The sequence below is a fragment of the Podarcis melisellensis genome (genome assembly GCF_964234715.1).
Source record: "Podarcis melisellensis genome assembly, chromosome: 9".
NCBI classification, from domain to species: Eukaryota; Metazoa; Chordata; class Lepidosauria; order Squamata; family Lacertidae; genus Podarcis; species Podarcis melisellensis.
This window is the reverse complement of record NC_138541.1, coordinates 41,296,856-41,318,682: the sequence shown is the minus strand read 5'-3', so window position 1 is coordinate 41,318,682 and position 21,827 is coordinate 41,296,856. Positions and strand designations below refer to the sequence as shown.

The 21,827-nt window shown below is 43.5% G+C and overlaps 1 protein-coding gene across 4 annotated transcripts in view; it reads right to left on the bottom strand.

Annotated features, from left to right (window-relative positions):
* Positions 1-21,122, bottom strand: part of FNIP2 (folliculin interacting protein 2) — a 48,665-nt gene extending 27,543 nt beyond the window's left edge. For 2 of the 4 annotated variants that reach the window (XM_081925946.1, XM_081925947.1), the window contains exons 1-2: positions 20,351-21,122; positions 26-152 (exon numbers count right to left, since the gene is read on the bottom strand). In XM_081925946.1, the coding sequence (XP_081782072.1) occupies positions 26-152; positions 20,351-20,466 (243 nt within the window). In that variant the 5' untranslated portion in view covers positions 20,467-21,122. Of the gene's footprint in view, positions 1-25; positions 153-3,687; positions 4,377-20,350 lie in introns of those variants that run through there. The other 2 variants (XM_081925944.1, XM_081925945.1) reach the window with 2 other exon arrangements.
* Between the last annotated feature and the right edge of the window lie 705 nt (positions 21,123-21,827).

The following is a 21,827-nucleotide window of genomic DNA, read 5'->3' as shown; positions in this document are numbered from 1 at the left end:
AAGGAAGAAACAACAAAACTCATACCTGAACTGTTGTCTCATCAATTTTGTGGACTGCTGTGGAGTCAAACAAGACCTGTCTGCCCCGCCTCTCACAATCTTGATAGACTATCAAGCGAATTTCATTTAGGTCAAACCCTGAAGAGGACCAGCTGTGAATTGTAAATACAAGAAGGAATGAAGATAAATAGCCATTTATTCAAGAGACTTTTTCCATGGCGTGGTCTTGTGAATGTTAAAGCCACAAATGTTCTTCATACATTCACACTGAAAAGGTAGCAGAACAGTTGGCTATTACATCATGAGCCATTTCAAAAGTTAAGTCAAACCCCCTGTGGGGTCAAATGCACTTTAAAACAACAACCCCGGTTTCAAAAAGTGCTCATAAATAAATAAGGTTGGCTAAAGTAACTAAACTAAGTAAAAAAGAAAAGTTTGCCTTCTGTACATGTGAGACTCTGTTACATTTTCATTTAGTCTGATGAAGAGTTAATGTAAGTATAGACGGAAAATTCTGAAGAGTCGCTTTCCAACTTATAGGAATACCACATACATCTCCACATACATGCTTACATGTAATGTTAAGTATTAATGTGGGACGGCCACGGTAGTATATACAGAGGTTAACTGGAAAGCCACAGCTAACCCTAACCCTAGTATTAGCCGGGACAGTCAGTGTGGCGAGACATACCAAACCTCATTACTCAACTCCAGGTTTCTAATTTAAGACCCTTAATAAACCATTCAAGTGAAATTGCAGGTTGCCTTAAAAGGAAGAAAGAAAAACCACACAACAATATTGTCTAGGTAGCCCTTAAGACTTGGATTAAAAAACCAACAACCCTAAAATTCTACTTGAACACATATAAAAATCACTTAAGCATCCTTCAACATGCCAAGATCTGATTCTGCCAGGGAAGAGGTGTAGCCACAAATCAAACTCTTTTTTTAAATAGCTGAATTCAGGACAGAGAGCAAAGCATCAGCATCCAATCAGAGAGGATATTGGGCATTCACTAAGTCCAGCCCACAGGCAGGAAGAAAATACTTGACATCTGGCTACCCCAGGTTAATAGGTAGAACATTCTCTTTCCCTTCTGACACATGCTTCCTTGTGTGTTTGGAGGCAGGATAACAAGAGTAGATGTGTATTACCATTTTTTTCTATTACGGCATAGAGAAATTGTTACATATGGTTTACTGGCATATACGAAAGAGTCATAGCTATCTCTTCTATTATAGATGCCAATTACCAGTTCCTCCACTATCCACCATTTTCATGCAAATCTATGACATACAGTTCAGCTTGTTCATACAGTTAAAAAAACCAACAGAAGGGCTCTCACATTATATGCATTATAAAGCAACCTGAAATCTGACCAATACCATTAAATTTATTTTACCTGGTATTAGCAACAAAGAGCTCTAATGAACTCAAATAGGTAAGAAATAAGTAGATGTGTCTTCTAAAAGTAGTTTACCATCTTAACAGGCAAGACCAACTTGTGTATTCCTTGTTATGCATTTTTAGGAAGAATTGTTGATTATCTTTTGGGTTCAAATGTGCTCTTTTAAGTTTCCAATGAAAGCAGAACTTGAATCTGTTTGCCAGTACTGTACCTTGAATCACATGGCATTGCCACCCTGCACTTTTGAAATGCACAAGACTTTAGAGCACATGGAAATATTTGAAAGGGCTGCTACAGTGAAGTCCTTTGCTGTTGCAACATAGAGATATGCATTTTCTAGCAGAGGCTTCCCTTATGTATCATAGTTTCAATTCAGTACAGCCCTGACCCAGCTAGACCACACCTACAGGGTAGAGAGAGAACACATGCTATTAGGCAACGTTAATTTATCCTGTGCATGCAAAAGTTTTGGTCCCCTCCCAAAAGCGCTTTAAAAAGAAGGATTTTAAAACTTGAAAAAAAAGATATACCATATCTTTGAGGAGGGGGGAAATGGGTACCTTTTCTTAGCCAAAAGGAAAACATTTAAAGTCATTTTTATTAAACCTTTTGCTTTCTATAGGCTAGCAATCCTCAAACGTTTGTGCATATTACAAGCGGTCAACAAAGAGTACTGACATATACACTTCTCTTTGTCAATGGCCTAAGATGGGTGGGAAACCTGCAGCTTCTCCAGATGTTGCTGCCGGACTCCATCAGTTCCAGTCAACATGATGATTCCAGTCAGGGATGATGGGAGCTGTAGTCCAGAAACATCCAGGTGTGATGCAGACTCTCGCATCCCTGGCTTAGAATCTCACAGGTGGCTGAACTCCTTGATTCCACCAACAGATTTTAACAATAAGAGAGAAGTCAAAAAATCTGTTTCTTTCAATATTATACCATACATGGCTCAGTTTCTACAAGACATCCAGCTCTGTGCTAAGGAAAGGTCACCAAACACTGTTCTCGGGTGACAAAATTATCTACATGTTGAAAAGGACTGCAGTTCTTTAGCCACTGAACACACTTCTAACACCAACCTGCCCTCTCCCTTCCTGGGCGTTTGAGTTTCTGAATATAACTATGGGTTTGTACTGCAATATTTATTACTACAGGAAAGTGGAAATCTGCCTCTTTTTCCATGTTGCTTGTCTACCTATCTGAATACGTACAACCTGCCTTCATGGAGAACTTCAACTTCAGAGGTTCAAAAGACAAATCGAACTAGGTTTCTGGAGCTACCAACGTATGCCCAGCCTACTGTTTCATTGCCACTTTATAGGTGCCACAAAATATCCATTCCACATTTGAAAGAAAATATATATTTTAGCATGGCAACACCTACTCTTCAGAACTACAGTGGTACCTCGGGTTACATATGCTTCAGGTTACAGGCTCCGCTAACCCAGAAATAGCACCTTGGGTTAAGAACTTTGCTTCAGGATGAGAACAGAAATCGTGCTCCAGCAGCGCGGCAGCCGGAGGAGGCCCCATTAGCTAAAGTGGTGCTTCAGGTTAAGAACAGTTTCAGGTTAAGAACGGACCTCCAGAATGAATTAAGTACTTAACCCGAGATACCACCGTATCTCGCATTTTCACTGCACTCCTATTAGCACCTGCTGAAAACATTTTATTTTAGACAAACATGTATTTTAATCTTTTCCCACTTGTAAAAGTTTTTTATTTTTAAAATTTCTTCTTTATTTTCAGGCTTGCTTTATTTTTTTGTAAATTGCTTAGAGGTTTGATTGACAAGCAAGCGGTACATTAATTTTGTTAAATGATGAAGTGCTGAAGGTAGCATGTGTGTAAAAGCATTACATTGCCTTTTGAGGAAGCTATTCAAATTGCAAACTTTAAAGCATTTCACTTATTGCTAGCACTTTATTGGTAAACCACATCTGTAGCTCATAGGGCCACACATGGAGAATCCTTTTTCAATCTCCTTATCTTAATATACACAACCCACGCAGGCACAACATTTCAGTCAAACACTTCCTTCTCTCGGTTAGTTAGATTCCAACTAACCTACACAATAATTTGTTAGCATCCAATATGCAATATAGTTAAGATATTAAGGGTAACTGTCAAGTGATTCCCTGAAAGAAAGGTTACTTGGCTAAAACTGTGATGCCCCTTTTTAGGATTAGTCTTACTTTTCTCCTATGCAAGTTAGAACGCATAGCCTCAAAGTCCTCCCCCACCCAAATGCAATTTTTGATTTAAGCTTTCCTACCTTTTTGATAGCTTTCCAGATACTCCCTTTGAATAATTGGAACTCTTTTCCACCACAAGTGGTTTCTTAGCCTTATTCAACCTTGCCTTTGAAAAGCTGTTCTCCAGTGTGGTAGAGGAACCACAAATCTCTCTTCCTTTTTCAGTCTGGTCCCCTGTGCCGTTCGACGTCTTTGGCGGGCCTCCACACATGCTGAGCTCACAGGTATTCCCTCTCTCTTTTACACAAACACACATTCATCACTTCTTTGAAGTAGCAAGTGTGTACTGAAGAGTGATCTACCTAGGGTCCTTCATTACAGTTCAGTATCTATTGGTTATCAACCTTCTCACTGGGGGAGGGAGGGAATTCAACCAAGAATTGAACGGCATTCATTTGGGTTTTCTTCTTCTTTGTTGTCGTCTTCTTTCTTTAAAGGAGTGGTCCTTGCTGCATCATGCCTGGAAATATTCTCTATTCCAAAGGCTCACAATGCACTACATAATTTAATTTCAAAAAAGAAATAAGCACAACTTGTATATCCTAGTAATCCAACCAATTCGCTGTCAGATGCAGTAGCTAGTAAGAGCTATGACTATCTTGCTTCCTGGTATGCTTCTGTAGCTAGCAATTATTTGATCACAAGACCTAACCAGATGGCCTTGGATATATAGAGAGGTTGCTTTCTCACTGACTCCCTTGTTGCAAACTTGTTTTAAAACTGGCTGCAACACCCTCCTAATGGGCTCATGTGAGCAAGTGTCATCTGACAGCTCTTAGCAACCTTGTGTCTCAGCACCATCACTTCCAATGCAAACAGGAACCTGTCACCAATGCCACAGGTTATCGGTAGGGAATGATTAACACAAAGGAAGGGACAGCGACCTCCCTACCTCCCACCCCTTAGAATGTTTGCCTTCTAGTGCTGATAATATTGTAAGCAATTCCCATATAGTGTGAGATGATGAACACACAGGGGCTGGTTAAAGAGCACAGGAAAATTTTGAAGGCCTGGAGAGATTTCTAAGAGACACTCCCCCCTGCCCTTTATACTTAAGTTACAGTCAAACACAACCAGTGTTTTAAGTCAACTGAGCAACACGGCAGATTTATTTCAGATCCATTATTGCTTTTGCCTCTGGCACAAATGGAAGTTAAAGAATAAAGTCATCACTTCATGCTATTGGGACTACAACTTCCACCGGCCACAGGCAGGATGGCCCAAGGCCAGGTAAGACGGGAGCTTTAATAGGACAACAACTGGAGGGCATCAAGTTGAGAAAGGCTGCACTAAACCACACAGGGTGGCTATGCTCTACCTCCACTGTCAGAGGCAAGTGCACCTCTGTATACTGGATGCTAGGAATCACAAGTGGGATGGGTGCCACTATTCTGCTTGCAGGCTTTACATAGGCAACTGGTTAACCACTGTGGGAACAGACAGATAGACCTGGGGCCTGATCCAGTATGGCTCTTGTGTCCTCCCTTCTCTTTCTTTCCATGCAGAAGAATTTGGAAGACTTTGTTCTACTTAACCATGGGCTGCTGTTTAGTCCAAAATGACAAAATGTTGCTAATACCTATGGCTAGTCTGAAAACAAGCCAACTTGAACCCATGCAGGTGTACAGAAGGGGAAGGCATGAGCATGAGGTTTGCTACACCTCCTTCACTTTGCAGTAATCTGGTTTAACATGGTGTGCAAACATGGCCATTAGCTCCAGATTATATGACACTTTAGTTCCATTATATACTTTCCCCACATCTGCCCCAGCTGCAACAAAACATGTCTCTCCTTCATTAGTTTCTACAGCTACAGAAGGTGCTATAACCTTCCAGCAGTTTGACTTCACCCCCAAAGGCACACTCCCCCACTGTCTCCCGAGACAGATGCCAACCAACTATTTTTTTGGTTGCTTTTCACAGAACAGTTACAAGTAAAGGTATACAGAATCTTTCACAATACCCTCAGAACATAGCTGTCAACTTACAGATTTGAAAATAAGGGACCAGCAGCCTTGAAAATAAGGGACCAGCAGCCAAAATAAGGGACCTGCAGCCTCGCCTGTTCCAGGCACTCCAGTCTTCCTGTCCTCCTGCAGTCTGGTTAAACTCATGCTGGGTAGCTTCGAGAACACTGTCCAACCAACTTTGTAACCAGAGGTTCAACTGACTAGAATCTGAATCACATGCACCACAAGGCCAATGCAGCCTCAACTTAAGATGGCTCCCCGGCCTGGCTTTGCACTACAAAGTTTGCAGCAGCACGTGCAACAAAATGGCGGCCAGCATTCAAAAAACCCCACAGCTTGCATTAACTAGTAACACACAAGGCATGCAAGCTCCACCCCCCAGTCGTTCTTAGACTTCTTATTGGGTGAGCAACACAGCCAAGCAACACAGTTGGAGCCTCCCTCCTCCCTGGCCAGCAGGGAGAGGAGCTGCTTCCTTTGAAATTTAAGGGACATCATTTAAGGGACATCCATCAATAAGGGACAGCAGTGGGACTTGGCGCTGGAATAAGGGACTGTCCCGTCAAATAAGGGACACTTGACAGCTATGCCTCAGAATAAAGGGCATAAACAGCTGCAGCAAGATACCCAAATGTGCCCCTCACTGCACACACAGTATAAGGACCACAACAACTAGCAACAGATCTATAACGGAATACAATTCAACAGCCTACAGACTTCCACAGTAACAGAAACATAAATGCTATCATTCCAATAGATGCATAGGCTATAAAGGGCTCATCACATTGATTAAAGTTCACACTGAATGCAAAGCAATTGGGCCAGCATTGCTGATCTGTAGCCCACCTGTTTAACTGTGAGGCAGCGTTATCAGTTTCTCACAAGGCCTATTTGTAAGCCACAAATACTGAGGACATGTGATTTACAGAGTCTAACTTTTAGTCCTGGGTTGAGTTACACAGGGGGAAACAGAATGCTGCTAATGAACTAAGCTAAAGGGATGGAAATTTTGCACCTATCACAGCAAAAGAATTACGCAACATGGAGGAAACAACTTTTAGTTTCTGAATAGGTTGTATCAGATACACATAGAGCCTACAATACAGGAAAAAGTGGCCTGGTAAATGTATAGACCAGGCATAGGCAAACTTGGCCCTCCAGATGTTTTGGGACTACAACTCCCATCTCCCCTAGCTAACAGGACCAGTGGTCAGGGATGATGGGAATTGTAGTCCTAAAACATCTGAAGGGACAAGCTTGCCTATGCCTGATATAGACACATGGGGGGGGGTACCAATTATGTCTGCCTACGCACAAAAGGATAGTTGCTCCAGTAAAAACTGCCATAAAGGAGGTAGGGGGTGATGGAGCAATTTCCATAAATTCCCATTCCCTCTGCAACTCCCCACATCATGCCTCCCAAAATGTACTTCAGAAACTTGGGGGACCCTTTGGAAAAGTGCACTGGGGGGCTCCCCTCTCTTTCTGGACATAGAAGTTTTCTCTGGGTCAGAGAAAGCAGTCATAGTAGGATACAACCCATAATTTTCAAGAGATAGACAGATTTTCCTGCCTTTCTTCCATCATGGAACGCATGTGTTTTCTATGTAGGCACTGATCAGATCAAGACCTACTTAGCTTCAGCAAGATGGCTACACAAAGTTTCCTCAGATGGGGCTCTAGAATATTTTGCTATGCAGAAGTTAATAACTGGTTATAAAATCCAATTATGTCCATTTCCATCTTTATAGTTCTCCAGTTACTACAGCTCTTGCAGAAATGCCAAGGAACCCTTCATGATCCTTTGTTTACATGTAAATCACCTTCAGAAGAAGGGCATATCCTAGATTTTCCAAATTCCTCTCAGCTTTGTGGGGAGCGGGAAGAGGGGAGGAAAAAACCACCTGAGCTTTATCTGTATGACACTTTGTTTGTAGATCATTGTATGCCATAAACCTTCTGAGGAATGGATGCTGTTCATCTTATGATCTAATGGAACTGAGAAAATCCTGAGGGAAAATCCAACACCAGGACGCCTTCAGGATCACAAGGCAGCCTGCCAGTTCTAAACTGTACTGAACTGTTATGTATATTGGAATAGTTAATACTGAAGCTTTGAATCCCAGTACATTAATATGGGATCACAGGATCCAGTTTTGCAAACCAAGACTCAACAGGACCATTAACCCTCTATCACTGATGATTAAGCTTGACCAGCAAGCAGACAATGGTCACAGCACAGAAACAAAGAACCTTGTGACACATTAAAGACTAACAATTTAATTGTGGCCAGCTCAACTCCAGGAAGCAGTTAAATTTTCCTTCTCTCCCTCACAGACAACTGGCAACTTTCCTTCCCTACCTTACAAGACTCCTGTGCCTTTAAACAGCTGTGGAATGGGTGTATGTATGGCAGTGGCATAAATTTTCCTGGCATGAAGATGTAGCAATGGGAAAAAACAAAACCACTTCCTGGGTTATCACACACATATTTAGACAGCCAGTGTGATGTAGTGGCTAGAGTCAGACTAGGACCTGGGAGACCAGGGTTCAAATCCCCACTCAGCCATGAAGCTCATTGGGTGACTTTAGGCCACTCGCTGCATCTCAGCTTAACCTACCTCACTGGGTTGTTGTGGGGATTAAATGACAAGGGGAAAACCATGTACAGTGGTGCCTCGCAAGATGAAATTAATTTGTTCCGCAAGTCTTTTCGTCTTGCGAGTTTTTCGTCTTGCGAAGCACGGTTTCCCATAGGAATGCATTGAAAATCAATCAATGCGTTCCTATGGAAACCGCCTTCAGACCAGGTCCGGGGACAGTCTGTCCCCCGACCTCTTCTGAAGGCTGGCGGCGGGCGAAAGTCTTTGCTTCCCTCCCCGCCTGCCTTCCCGGGACAGCGGAGACTTCTCCGCTGTCCCTGGGCGATCTTAAAATGCTGGCGGGCGGCAGCGAACCCTTCGCTGCCGTCCCCCAGCATTTTAAAAGCCCCCAGGTCCCCCCCCCCAGGTCCAGCAGCGGCGGCAAGATTGTGCACAACCTCGCCGCCCCTCCCGGAGCTTGCGGGGCTAGGGACGCAGGAAGCCCGAGGTTGGCAGCCATGCAAGTAAATGAAAACAAATTGATTCTTTTACACAAGAAGTAGGGAAGTGGGGGTAATAGTTCCAAGTCTGATTTGTTTTTAAACACACACACCTACATAAACACAGTCGCACACACCTGGAGGTCTTGAGAGACATATATATATGACAAGATCTTTGTCTTCTTTGATGTATCAGTATGGAAGGCAAGCACAATTAAGGTCTAGCACCAAACTTCCCGCATCCATTTAATCTTTGCTAGTGCACAAAGCTGTTTTGCCAAAGCATTTGCTGTTTTCCAAACAAGGGGTGGGGTTCTGCCCAGAGTCATTGCATTTCGCATTCATCCTTCCTCATCTCAGATGATGCCTCATTTCACAGGGCACTTGTTCCAGACGGAACCATGTGATGCACCCAACTTCCAAGAACACAGTGCTCAGCAGAGAGGCTGCCAGGACATAACCAACTGAAAAGCTCTTTGCCAGACACAGAAATCTACCTTATGCCTTAATGTGCCTGCATTTACCTTCCCAACCCACCACACCTTTCCCTCAAGCCTCTACCATGTATTTTAAACGTATCATTTTAAAAATCAAAGCCTTTCTGTGACGGCAGAGAGCCCAGGTAATAGATACAATTAGCACCCACAGTCGTCGATTGCACCAGCTTCATTTTTTGCCCTTCATTACTAACTGATGTCATTGCCCAAGATTTCCCGTACAGCAGGCACAGGTCAGCTGAGTCTTCCTGACCACACCTGGGTTTGGCATCCTGATACATGGGCTTGGCTACATTTTCTGACTGGTGCTTCCTAGTTTGTTCAGCAGTTTCCATGTTCCTGTTTGTAGAGGAGTGTTAGGGGTTCGTTTTCTCTCTCTCTCTCTCTCTCTCTCTCTCTCTCTCTCTCTCTCTCTCTCACACACACACACACACACACACACACACAGAGAGAGAGATTAATGTTGCTTCTGTTACCTGCTCAATGACCAGAAAGCACCAGTTTGATTAAAAGTACTGCTTCACAACTTTTTCAGTGATGCAGCTCAAAGGCCTCTTCAATAAAAGTAGTCAGCTAATAATAATAATTTTATTATTTATACCCCGCCCATCTGGGTGGTTTACAGCATATCTAAAAACATAATAAAAACATCATGTGTTAAAAACCTCCCGATACAGGACTGCCTTCAGGTGTCTTCTAAAAGTTGTGTAATTCTTTATCTTCTTGACATCTGAAGGGAGGGCATTCCACAGGGAGGGTGCCACTACCAAGAAGGCCCTCTGCCTGGTTCCCTGTAACTTCACGTCTCGCAGTGAAGGAACCAGCAGAAGACCCTAGGAGGAGGACCTCAGTGTCCAGGCTGAGCGATGGGGGTGGAGATGCTCCTTCAAGTATACTGGGCCGAGGCAGTTTAGGGCTTTAAAGGTCAGCACCAACACTTTGAATTGTGCTTGGAAACGTACTGGGAGCCAGTGAAGATCCTTTAGGACCGGAGTTATATGTCTCGGCGGCCATTCCCAGTCACCAGTCTTGTTGCCGCATTCTGGATTAGCTTCTGAGTCACCTTCAAAGGTAGCCCCACGTAAAGTGCATTGCAGTAGTCTAAGTGGGAGATAACCAGGGCATGCACCATTCTGGCAAGACTGTCTGTAGATAGGTAGGATCTCAACCTGCCTACAGATGGGAGGTAGGAGACAGCTAAATTCAGTGCACTGCTATAGGAAAGAGGACCAGCATTCAGTCTTGCGTACTGAGCCCAAAATGATGCTCTTACAACCAAAAGTGTGGCAGAGCAAGGATGGGCAAGGATGATGCAACACTAGCACAGCAGAGATGATGATGGCATCTGTTGGGGCACTATCTGCCAGTCTTTGGCATTCCAAATAAGTAAGTTTTTCTTAGAGAGATATCCACCAAGTAAGCCAAGCAGAAGGATATATATATAAATATATATAGCCATGCACACCAAAAACTATGGGTTAAAGTTTTATTTTATAAAACTTTTATTTTGTAAAACTCCAAAACCACTTTAATATGATAAAAACAAATGTCACAGAATAGTGTGCAAGCTTTGGAATCCACCAGAACTCTTCATCAGGCTAGATGTTAAAGTGGAGATCACAGTACGAAAAAAGCTGGGTTGCTTTAGAACAGGAGTCAGCAACCTTTTTCAGCCTTGGGCCGGTCCACTGTCCCTCAGACCATGTGATGGCCAGACTATATTTTGAAAAATAATATATACGAATTGCTATTCTCCACAAATAACCCAGAAATGCATTTTAAATAAAAGAACACATTCTACTCATGTAAAAACACGCCGATTCCCAGACCATCCGCGGGCCAGATTGAGAAGGCGATTGGGCCGTATCTGGCCCAATGGCCTTAGGTTGCCTATCCCTGCTTTAGAAGCTATAATGTTTGCATTGGTCAGAAGTTCATTTTTGTTCTATAATCCTAGAAGTGGCATAGCTTTGGGGACATGGCTATGCATTGTCACCAACATCGCGGCACTTCAGAATTTTCCACTACACTACTGTTTGCATCAAAATGTTTAAGCTACCATCACCCACTGAACAAAAAAGAAACATTAATGCACCACATCAAAGCACCACAAGTGAAAATGGATTTAGGAGACTCTGGGGAAAGGAAAGAAGTAGCCACAGAAGATGACATGAACCAGATCTTTGATTTGCTTAATAAATGTTACTTCATGGCTTGCCATTTGAAGACTAAGCAGCAGCTGTGCTAGATAATTAGATGAGATTAAAAGAACAAGGGTTATATTATATAAGTTATATAATAATAATAGTCTCCCATTGGCACTATCCTCAAGTTAACATGCTCGTATAGGTGTTATTCTAACGTATGAAGAGGAATAGAATTGTCACAACTAGCACAATGCACATAAGTCTTTGTGCAAGGAGAATGAAGAAAGGCACAATGCCTACCGTTATAACTTTATCAGCATGTAGCATTTAAAAAACCCCACTATGGAGTGATGTTTACATATTCAACTGGTGATGAATGCTAGGAAATCCTGCCTCCGATGAGATAGATGATAAACCGCAGTCCGGAAATGGCTTCACTGTTTTCTATACTCATTTGTCAAGGTATATGGGAGCTGGTAAAATTGCTGGAGTCAACTTACCGGTACTATATTCATTTCAAAGGAGAAGATTTTTTTTTTTAAGGTTTATTGAGAAGGATGGAAGAGCTCGTTTTTATAGGTTGCACATGAGACGGAATAATTTTGCTACAATGAAAGATATTTCAATTTAGACTTAATGAGAATTCACAATATGAGTGGACATTTAGCAATCACATTGCAACATTATCTGATTTAATATTTAAACCAGAAATGGAGCATTAAAAGGCTACAATGGTTTCATCCTAGGTCAAAACAAAAAAATTCCTTCCAGTAGCACCTTAAAGACCAACTAAGTTAGTTCTTGGTATGAGCTTTCGTGTGCATGCACACTTCTTCAGATACACTGAAACTCATACCAAGTTCTCATACCAAGAACTAACTTAGTTGGTCTTTAAGGTGCTACTGGAAGGAATTTTTTTGTTTTGACTATGGCAGACCAACACGGCTACCTATCTGTAACTTCATCCTAGGTGTCCACCATGACACAGCCTTAAGCTGTCTCTTGTAGCTAAAGTGGCAATAGATTCCAGAGACAAGACATATCTATCAAAGGTTGAATGCAACCCCCCCCCCATGAACAGTAGGGAAATTGCTTCTAGCATTGTTCTGCAAACACTTATGCAAGAGTCTGCAGACGCGTTTGTGTAATGTTATAATAGGTAGGTTCTATAGCTTCCGCCTGTGTGACCTCTTGCAAAAGAACGTGTTTTGAGTTTGAGTTTAGTTTCACTTTTCTTGCACAACGTTCTGGTATGACATGTAAAATGTCATTCCAAGGTCAGTTCCACACCATACATTTAAAGCATATGGCGCCCCCTGCCCAAAAAATATATTCCTGGGAACTGTAGTTTGCCAAGGGTCCTGGAAATTCTTGCTCTGTGAGAGGTAACCTCTTTATTGTCTGGATTTGTAAATGTCACCAGGGATGGTTATGGATGGAAGCGAGAGTTGCCTATAAAAGGTTTGATGTAGTAGAAGTAGGAGCACCTCATGTGCAAAAAAAACCCTGGTATGATGCAGGGGGAACTGAGGCAGCCAAATTAAGGCATGCTTACTGAATATAGAAGGTTCTGGTCTGGTGCAGAATGAAAAGAAATAAAAGGAATCTGGGGAACTGTGGAGCAGGAATAGAATGAAGTGACTGCAGTACCAAGCTGAAGAAGAACTCCCCACTGCAATATTTTGTGGCAGTTAACTTGTAACTACAATAACTCAATTACAGTTTTATATCAAGAAAATAGGAACATTAGCACTGTATTTTATATTGTTGTTGGCATCTGTCTGTCTCAAGAGACAATGGAGTGTGCTTCAGGGGGTGAAGTCAAACCGCATGTCTCTTTGCCCAGGCATCTCGTGGCAACTGCTGCCAGTTTTCACTGCCCCTGAATTAAGCTGATGATGTTTTAATGAAGTGTTTTACCATACTGTTCTCACTGAGACACTCCTGCTGTTATGTTGTGTTTCTTGTCATAAGGCGCTCTGAGATCCTATCTTGAAGTGGTTTAGAAATTATTTGAAATAAATCCAGGGAGAAGTCCTGCCTGAAGGCCTCCTGCTTTCTGCCAAAAATATGTTTCCATGGTAACCAGAAGCAGCTCTCTCCTCTGAATAAAGTTCTGTGACAAAAACAACAACCATCCAAACCCTTTCAGTCTTAGAGAAGCTTAATGACACTTATGAATTCACTCATGCACCTCATTTTAAAAAAATAAAATGAAAAGCCCTTACCTAACCTCAAATACAGTGGTACCTTGGGTTAAGTACTTAATTCATTCCGGAGGTCTGTTCTTAACCTGAAACTATTCTTAACCTGAAGCACCACTTTAGCTAAGGGGCCTCCCGCTGCCGCCGTGCCACCGGAGCATGATTTCTGTTCTCATCCTGAAGCAAAGTTCTTAACCTGAAGCACTATTTCTGTGTTAGCGGAGTCTGTAACCTGAAGCGTATGTAACCCGAGGTACCACTGTACTTCATAAGCAATCAACATATTATATAGATTCACATACTGAACTCTCTTGCAACCTAGCCTTCATGCAACCACCACTTCCCTTCCCTTAGTCTTTCAGGTTAGGGCCAATACTCAAGCAAAAGACACAGTGGACCAGTGACCACCTACCTAGGTACCAAACCTTTGTTTTCCTCTTTATATAGTAGCTCACTTTGCTATATACAGAAGATACCATTGAGCGAACTCAGGACACAAGGGAGAAACGTGCTAAGAGGAAGGCACGCTTGGCAAATCCACACTGTGGATCAACTCCCGCCCAGAAACCAATGTCCCCACTGAGGAAGGATGTGTGGATCCAGAATTGGCCTCCACAGTCACTTAAGAACTCATTGCTAAAACCGTGTTTATGAAAGCCAATCTTACTTGGCTACGAGTGATCGACAAAGAAGAAAGAAGATACAGAAGATACTTGATACAATACCAAATTGCGCCCAGCCATGTGTCTCTCCCTATATTTTCCAGCAGTTGTTTTGACCACCACTTTCTCACCTACCTTTCTTAAAAATTTGGCAAGTGCACACCTGACTCAAGGTGCTTCTTCATACCAAATTACTGACACGGAAAATCACAACATGTAGAATTTACACTTTATAACAGGAACACAGTAGAAATCCACACAGCCTTACATTTAGTGTTGTTCCAGAGCCTCTATGGTACAATTAAAGTAAGTAACAAGTAAGCAACAAAATTCATTTACGCTTTCTTCCCTTTTACCAGCAATGGAGTATTGCTAATTTTTAAATTTCATGCTGGCAGACTCTAAGCATTGCAGCATGACCAAAGGAATGGCTTGCAATCTACTGCCAACTGAATGAGCTCATTCGCCAAAGCTAACATATTGTTACCAGCTAAGGATCCTGCACAGCAGCAATAAAGCATGTGTTCAGCTGCAAATCCTAGAAAGGACAGAACTGGAGTATTCAAAGCTTAAGTGTATTCAAAGCAGAAGCCTACTGTGTTCAAAACTTGCTAACACATATCCCAAGGTATTATTTAGATGCAGCAGTTTTAGCAAATTATTGCACACTGGTTTTAATATGTTTTCATTTTGGTTTTCAGCAGGAAATAAGTTATACCGCAACTGTGCTGCTTATATCACACATTTCCAAATAAGGATGCTGCTAAGGTGGAAATGCCTGTAGTCAAATTTATCAGCCGTGCTGGACCAGGGTATAAAATCTAGGCGGCGAGCGGGGGGGGGGGGAATACATTCCCACAAAACATTTCCATAAGCAGGCACTCATGGGATCACTTTAAAAAAGGGGAAGTCTCACTAACTCACTCTCCACCTGCAGGCTGCTCAAGACAACAGCAAAGACAACCTCAAGCTCCAAAAGAGATATCTTGAGTAATATTAAGGATTTCTCTATTGACATGCAACCAAGTTTTGCATGCCTGGCAATTCAGCTGAAGGAAGAGGGGCCAGATTCTAGAAGACACAGATGTACATCTGTCAGAGCTGCCCGAGGTCGCAGCTCACAAAGGACCATCGCCAGTTCGTTGCTATTTACAAAGGTCTTTATTGAAGTTCAGTTTCGATTTCAAAGCCGCGGCGCGCAGCCCTACGTCTCAAACTCTAGACCGCTGAAGCTCCGTCTGAATCTCCTCCCCCCAGACACCAGTTTAAGACTCTAGCCTTACTCCACCTCTTCCTTTGCTCCTTCCTCCTCTGGGTCCGCCTGTCCGCTGGGGTTTTGCCCTTTCTGGACTCTTCTGACGCTGAGTCCCCTGATTCTTCCCCCTGCCTCCGGCGGGCTTTAGGACCTGGTTCCCCATCCTGGTTTCCTGCTGTCCCGCGCGCCTGTACATTTGAACTTGGCGCGCGCGCCCAGCCGGCAACCTTCCTCCTGACCGTTACACTGCTCCTGTCACTGCTTCCCCCTTCAGGGAGGCTAGCTGGGTCTGACTTCCCCTCCGTTCCCTCACTCTCCGAATGTAGCGTGGTCAGTCCTGACTCTCCGAATGTAGCGTGGCCATAGGCGCCCCCCTCTGGGAATCTTCAGATTCGCTGGAGAAGCTCATGGAATCTCTCGGTTCACTGTCATACTCCCCTACGCTTCCCTCAGATTCTTCCCCTTCGCTCTCCATTTCCTCTCTCCCCTGTGCCTCTGCTCCTGAGCCCCTGACAACATCAGATTTACTCAGGGCACTGAGATACTCTCAAATGCTCCTAAAATCCGATACTAGAGCTCCATGCGATTCCATACATTTCAATCCTGCAAATGTTGCCTGTGCCCATGCTCATCATCACCAGTTTGAACAGCTCACCACAACCAGCCTGTAGTATATTGTGATGGCATCACACCAAGAGAGCTTTTAATAACAGCACGTAGGCACAGAGATGATCTCCTTCACCTGCTTGCCAGCCTGCTAGTAATTTTAAGCCCATGTGAATGTATCAGAAGCCAAAAAGCTTTACGCCATAAAGTAAAAGCCAAACTATGTCAATTCCCCCACCCTTAGGAAGTGGGTCATCAACACTTTTCTAAATTGCATATTTTACATTTGAACTAGTTCAGCTAGTCCAGCTTGATGACACAATCACAGTACTATGGAGTAAAGGTACTATGTGGCTAGGTGTTTAGTTCTCTTATTGTTACTAATGGCTCATTGCAAAGCAAAAAGATTTCACAACTGCACTGGAAAAGGACACTCAGCACAGCAGCTGATCTGCCCCTATAGGGCACGTCCAATTCAGGTTGACATATGGTCCTGCAGCAGAAGGAGCAAAAACTGGGCATAACCTTGTCCTCTGATAGGGTTCAGTTCCAGAGCATAGAAAAGAAATAACAGTAATAGTGACCCACCGTCAAGCAACAGGGGATGAGGGATAAGAGCTTCCAGATCAGCTTAAGCCAAAACACTTTTAGAAATTATGCACTCAGAACTGCACAGATGGCATGCACAAAGTGGTTGTGTAGGGGATGCTGGCAACTTCACAGGAAACATGGAAAGGTGGCATGGAAGTCATCATATATCCATCTTCCTTAGCCTAATGCCTTCCGGATATATGGAGGGTACCAGACGGAGGAAAACTGCTATATAAGAATTGCAGCCAGAATGTGTGCAGCTAACTCCAATAACCTTCCAAGGACTCAGCAACAGTTATGGGGCTTTAATATATGCAACAGGATTCCCACTTGGAAACTTCAAAAGGAACCAGGAAGGGAGGACGTCTCTACCTATGTTAAAAGTTGGCCTTTTGACCTGAGGCTGCAAAAGAACTGCAGTGTTAACTCAGCATGATTAACGAATAAGAGTAATCTGAAGGGGAGGGTATGTTAATTTGAGTGGTTTAGTTGGAAAATAAAACGTTAAAATGAGCAGAACTAGTTTTTGAACGGGGAGAAGGCGAAAAGCAAAGCCCCCAAACCAGTCCTTCTCCCCGCCCCCTTTCAGTCTTTATTTTCCCAGCATATTTAGCATTTCAAAAGGATAGAACCTGGCAAAAGATCCAGACATTACCCAGTCACAAGACCTAACCAGTCACAATGAATGGAATGGGATGTCATGTGAAAGTGTGCTGTCTACACATGTGATGTAATCGCTTTGGCCTTGACCAGCCTCTCTCACAATACAAGTGAACAGATTATGAAATGACTGATTTCTGAACCCTCTGATTATTCAGCAAACACAGGGAAAAGGGAACAGCAAACACACAGAAGTTTGGTTCTGCGGTTGTAGATTGCTGCTCCATTTGGTTCTCCACGTTAGCAATGAGACTAATTACAGGAAAGAAAAACTAATATGACCCCAAACTGCAATGGAGAAGCTCTTTTTATGAATGCAAGTCTACTGGGGAGAAAGTCACAGATGCAAGAAAATGATGATGCGAAAACACTAGGTTGTGTCTGAGTAAAGTACACATTGAAATCAATGGGCTTAATGATTAGCTTTCAATGGGTCTACTCTAATTATGACTTGGTAAGGTACCGCCTGTAATGCTCAAGCAAATTGTTTTATTTTGCTTGTATGTTCAAAGCAGATAGAATAACTGAGCTTGTTCAGATCTCTAGAAGCAGAAATGAGGACTTGGTTTAGAAATATCCTTTCACTGTACAAAAGTGTGAAGTGATTCTGGTGATCATGGAGTCACCTCAATCCTTTCTGTCCACTCCTAAATATACAGAGCTACCCTGAAAATAAGCGCTGAGCAGCCTAACCAGAGATGGTCACTGATGCATTCCTCCATGAATATAGTAATGTTTCCTGTTCTACTCTCCAACTGCTATTATAAGCTTCACTTTGTACATGGCTTGCTTCATACACAGAGATGGTGAGACCTGTAACCCGGCAACACCTGGAGGGCCACAGGTCTCTCCCTTCTACATCCCTGCTTACGTTCTACCACTACAGTGCAGTGCTCATTCCACACCATGCCCCATTTCCACAAGGCGGAGATCTATGAAAGCTGCAGCTATCTCCATGAAGCTGTAATTCTCAGCATACGTAGGAGCATTCTGGCAGTACTAACATAAGGCAAGACACCAGTTGCTATCCTATCACAGGAGTTGACAAATAGTCATACTGGGCAAGAGAGGTTGTTTGAATGCATCAATATGCATGTGTGTAAATTTAACACACATACACTAAGGGCATACAGTAGTAAATTAAAAACCAAGTAGTCTAAACATCATTTGAAAACAAATTCAGAACCTAATACTGAATGCAATTTTCTCTCTCCCTCCTATTTTCACAAATGACCTACAGGAGAATCACATGGACTCTGTGATAGAAGAAAGGCAGAATATCAATACAAGAAAAATAAATATTAGAACTGTCAGCTCATCATGGGGCTGGCATCGTTTCATTGCTCAACAGATGAGTAGCACACGTCTGTAATGTTTTATGCTAAATCGCCTTAATGCTTACTCTCTGGCCACAACAAGGTATCTTTAAATGGCAACATCTAAGAAAACTGTAGAGAGGACTCACAAATGCTTAACATTATAAAATTGTTTTAAAACACAGTGTGTAAGCTTTTAGGCTAGAGTGGGCCTAAGTTTTTCCTTAGGACTTCATTTTAAACATATACGTACTGGGGAGAGCAAATAGCAGAAGACTAACATTGTGTTGATTGTGTAGCCCAGTGTTTCCCAAACTTGGGCCTTCAGCTGTGTTTGGACTACAGTTCCCATCATCCCTGACCACTGGTCTTGCTAGCTAGGGATGATGGGAGTTGTAGTCCCAAAAGAGCTGGAGACCCAAGTTTGGGAAACACTGGTGTAGCCTATGTTATACAGCCCAATAGCTTGTGCAGCTTTTAAAACTGAAGGATTTAAAAATATTATATTGGGTTAAGAAACAAACGTAAGAGGTGTCCTTAGAATGAAAGATGTTGTTTAAGACTCCTATCAAAAACATGTATGCATTGTATCAGAAGATACAGGGTGCAGTGTTTTTGAAGCCATACTAGCAAGTTCACGTAAGGCTACATTCCCAACTCCTAAAACATTTGGGAACCTATGGCCCTCTGGGTGCGAATGGACTCTCAATTCTCATTATATACCGTCAGCATGCCCAATGGTCAGAGCTATTAGGAACTGTAGTTCAATAAGATCTCCAGGATCATAAGTTTCCCATTCATCATACACTACTTACTGAGGACCGAATTCCTGTGCACACTTACAAGGAGCCAACCCCAGTGAACACAGTGGGGCTTAAGTCAAAAGGGGAATGTACTGCAGTGTGTTGTAACACATAGTACATATATCACAAGAGTATTATATTTGTGTTGCATGCATCTTTCAAGACATTCAGAGCTGCATGTGTCTTTTTCTGACCTCTTGGTTGAGTGAAGATTTGAATCAGGGTAAACTTCAAGTCCTACAACCCCTCTCTACATCACATCAACTTGAATAAAGTCTTTCCCCAACCTGAAGCTCAGTGCAGCAAAAAACCAACAGCATATTCCTAACCATGCCTATGAGGAATCAAGTCCTATGGAGCTCAAAGAGGTTTACATGCAGGGTAAGTGAACTCAGGACTGCAGCCTAAGGTACCTCAAAGCAGAGAGAGGTGCCTAAGGCAGTTCAAATGGGAGAGCACATCCTAGTATAAAGGCCTGGCCCATCAGCTGCGTCGAGCACTTTACCCATGAGGGGAGGCTGTTACGAAACAGCTGCTGAACATGTGCAGCACGTCTTAACCATTTCAGAGCCATTTAAACATTAGGATCAACTCCATTCCTCGCGGAGCGCTGCATTCGCTCTGAGTCCCAAAGCGACCTGTAGGACCTGCAAAAGAAGCAATTTCTCCCCTCGCCTTTCGATCTGCAGAACGAGCCGACCAATGCGCCCGCCGTGAGCGCAGGGTAATCCCGGTGGCTGCTGCATAAAGCAAAAAGAGAAAGAAAGAAGAAGAGAGCGGGGCAGAGAGGGAGAGGAAGAGAGAGAAAAGCTGGATGCATAAGAGGAAAAATAACTCGCACAGAGGCACCTCGATGATCCGGGCACAATGCATGCACTTTGCTCACTCACCTGAACGCAGAGCCTTCCTTGGCCGCCTGACAAGGAGAAGCTGAGTTGCTGCTGCTGCTGCTGCCGCCGCCGCCGCCCCTTTTGTTAAACAGCTTCTGGAGCAGCGTGGGGGCCATGCTGCCGCCCTAAGCTTAGGGAAGCATGCGTGGGGAGCCAGGAGACACCTGCGCCAGGTCGCTCCGCTGGCCGCGGTCACGAGTCGCTCGCTACTGCTGCTGCTGCTGCAGTAGCATCCATGCCAGCCACGATCTGGCCAGCCCGAGTTGCGCTTCCAGCGCTCCGCCTCGCCCCGCCGCCCCCTGAGCCGGCGCCTCCCTCGCTTCCCAAACAGGCATTAATGGAGGCGGCCAGTCATATGACTGGGAGCGAGCCAAGCGGGTTTGCCCGGCGGCACGCACAGCTCCCCCCTGCGGCCGGCTCGAGTTCCGCAGGCCCGCAATCCAAGCCTGGGAGCTTCCCGAACGCGCAATCCCCGCCCGGCGTTTTGTCATTGGATACTCGGGGATTCCGAGCCTTCCCCGGGCGCGCCGCAAGAGGCACGCTTAAAGGGACGCGGGTTTTCTCTTCTTTCCCTGAGCGGTCTCAGAGGGCCTTGAAAGGGCTGTCTTTGTATGTAAGCGAAGGGGATGCGAGAAGATGATGGGAAAGAGAGGATGGCCTCCTTTTCACACTGTGGTTTCATATATGGCACAATGCAATATTTCCGGTTCCACGAAATCAACACACTCACAAGTACTACGCGTAAAGAAGTACTGCAAATGTTAAAAGTAACTGGATTTTCAGCCTCCTGCGAAAGAAAACCAGTGGATTTCAACATCAGTGGTTTAAATCAGTGCAGTTTGGCATGGTTCAGTCTGCCATCTTGATTCAAAGTACTGTCCAATTGTATCCAAATACTGTACAGACAAAAACCTGCTCCTTGATCTCAAGAACCATCATGCAAAATATGATTATGCTATCTTAGGAGGTGTCCAAACTCCACCCCCACCATAGCAAACAATCAGACAAAATATATACAGTAGAAGATTATATCCCAGGTGAGACCAGCTCTGGTTTTTTCTAGGCAATCACCACTATAATGGCCGATTTATTTCTTTAAATACATTTCTGCATCTTCTGAAGTTTGGCTTTGCTCTAAACATTTTCACATGCAGCCTTATCCTGTTTAGAAGTCACTGTTTTCTGTGCAGTTTGTTTATAGGAAAAAGTATATAGCTGTGCCTATATGGGCTCAAGCTGGCAGCCCAAGCCTCGATGGTCACTTAGTTCAATGAGATGCCTTGAAAGTACTGTCCCTTAGAAAATCCTATTTGGATTTGTAACAACCATTTGCTAGTTGCAAATATCCCCTTCTTGGGCAAGGAGCTAGAGCAGGTAATTGCAGTCCACAGTCCAACACTAGACCATTAAATGAGACTGATAATCTGGATCTCTTTCAGTGGCTTCAGACTGATTTCAGACAGCAGCAATATAGTCA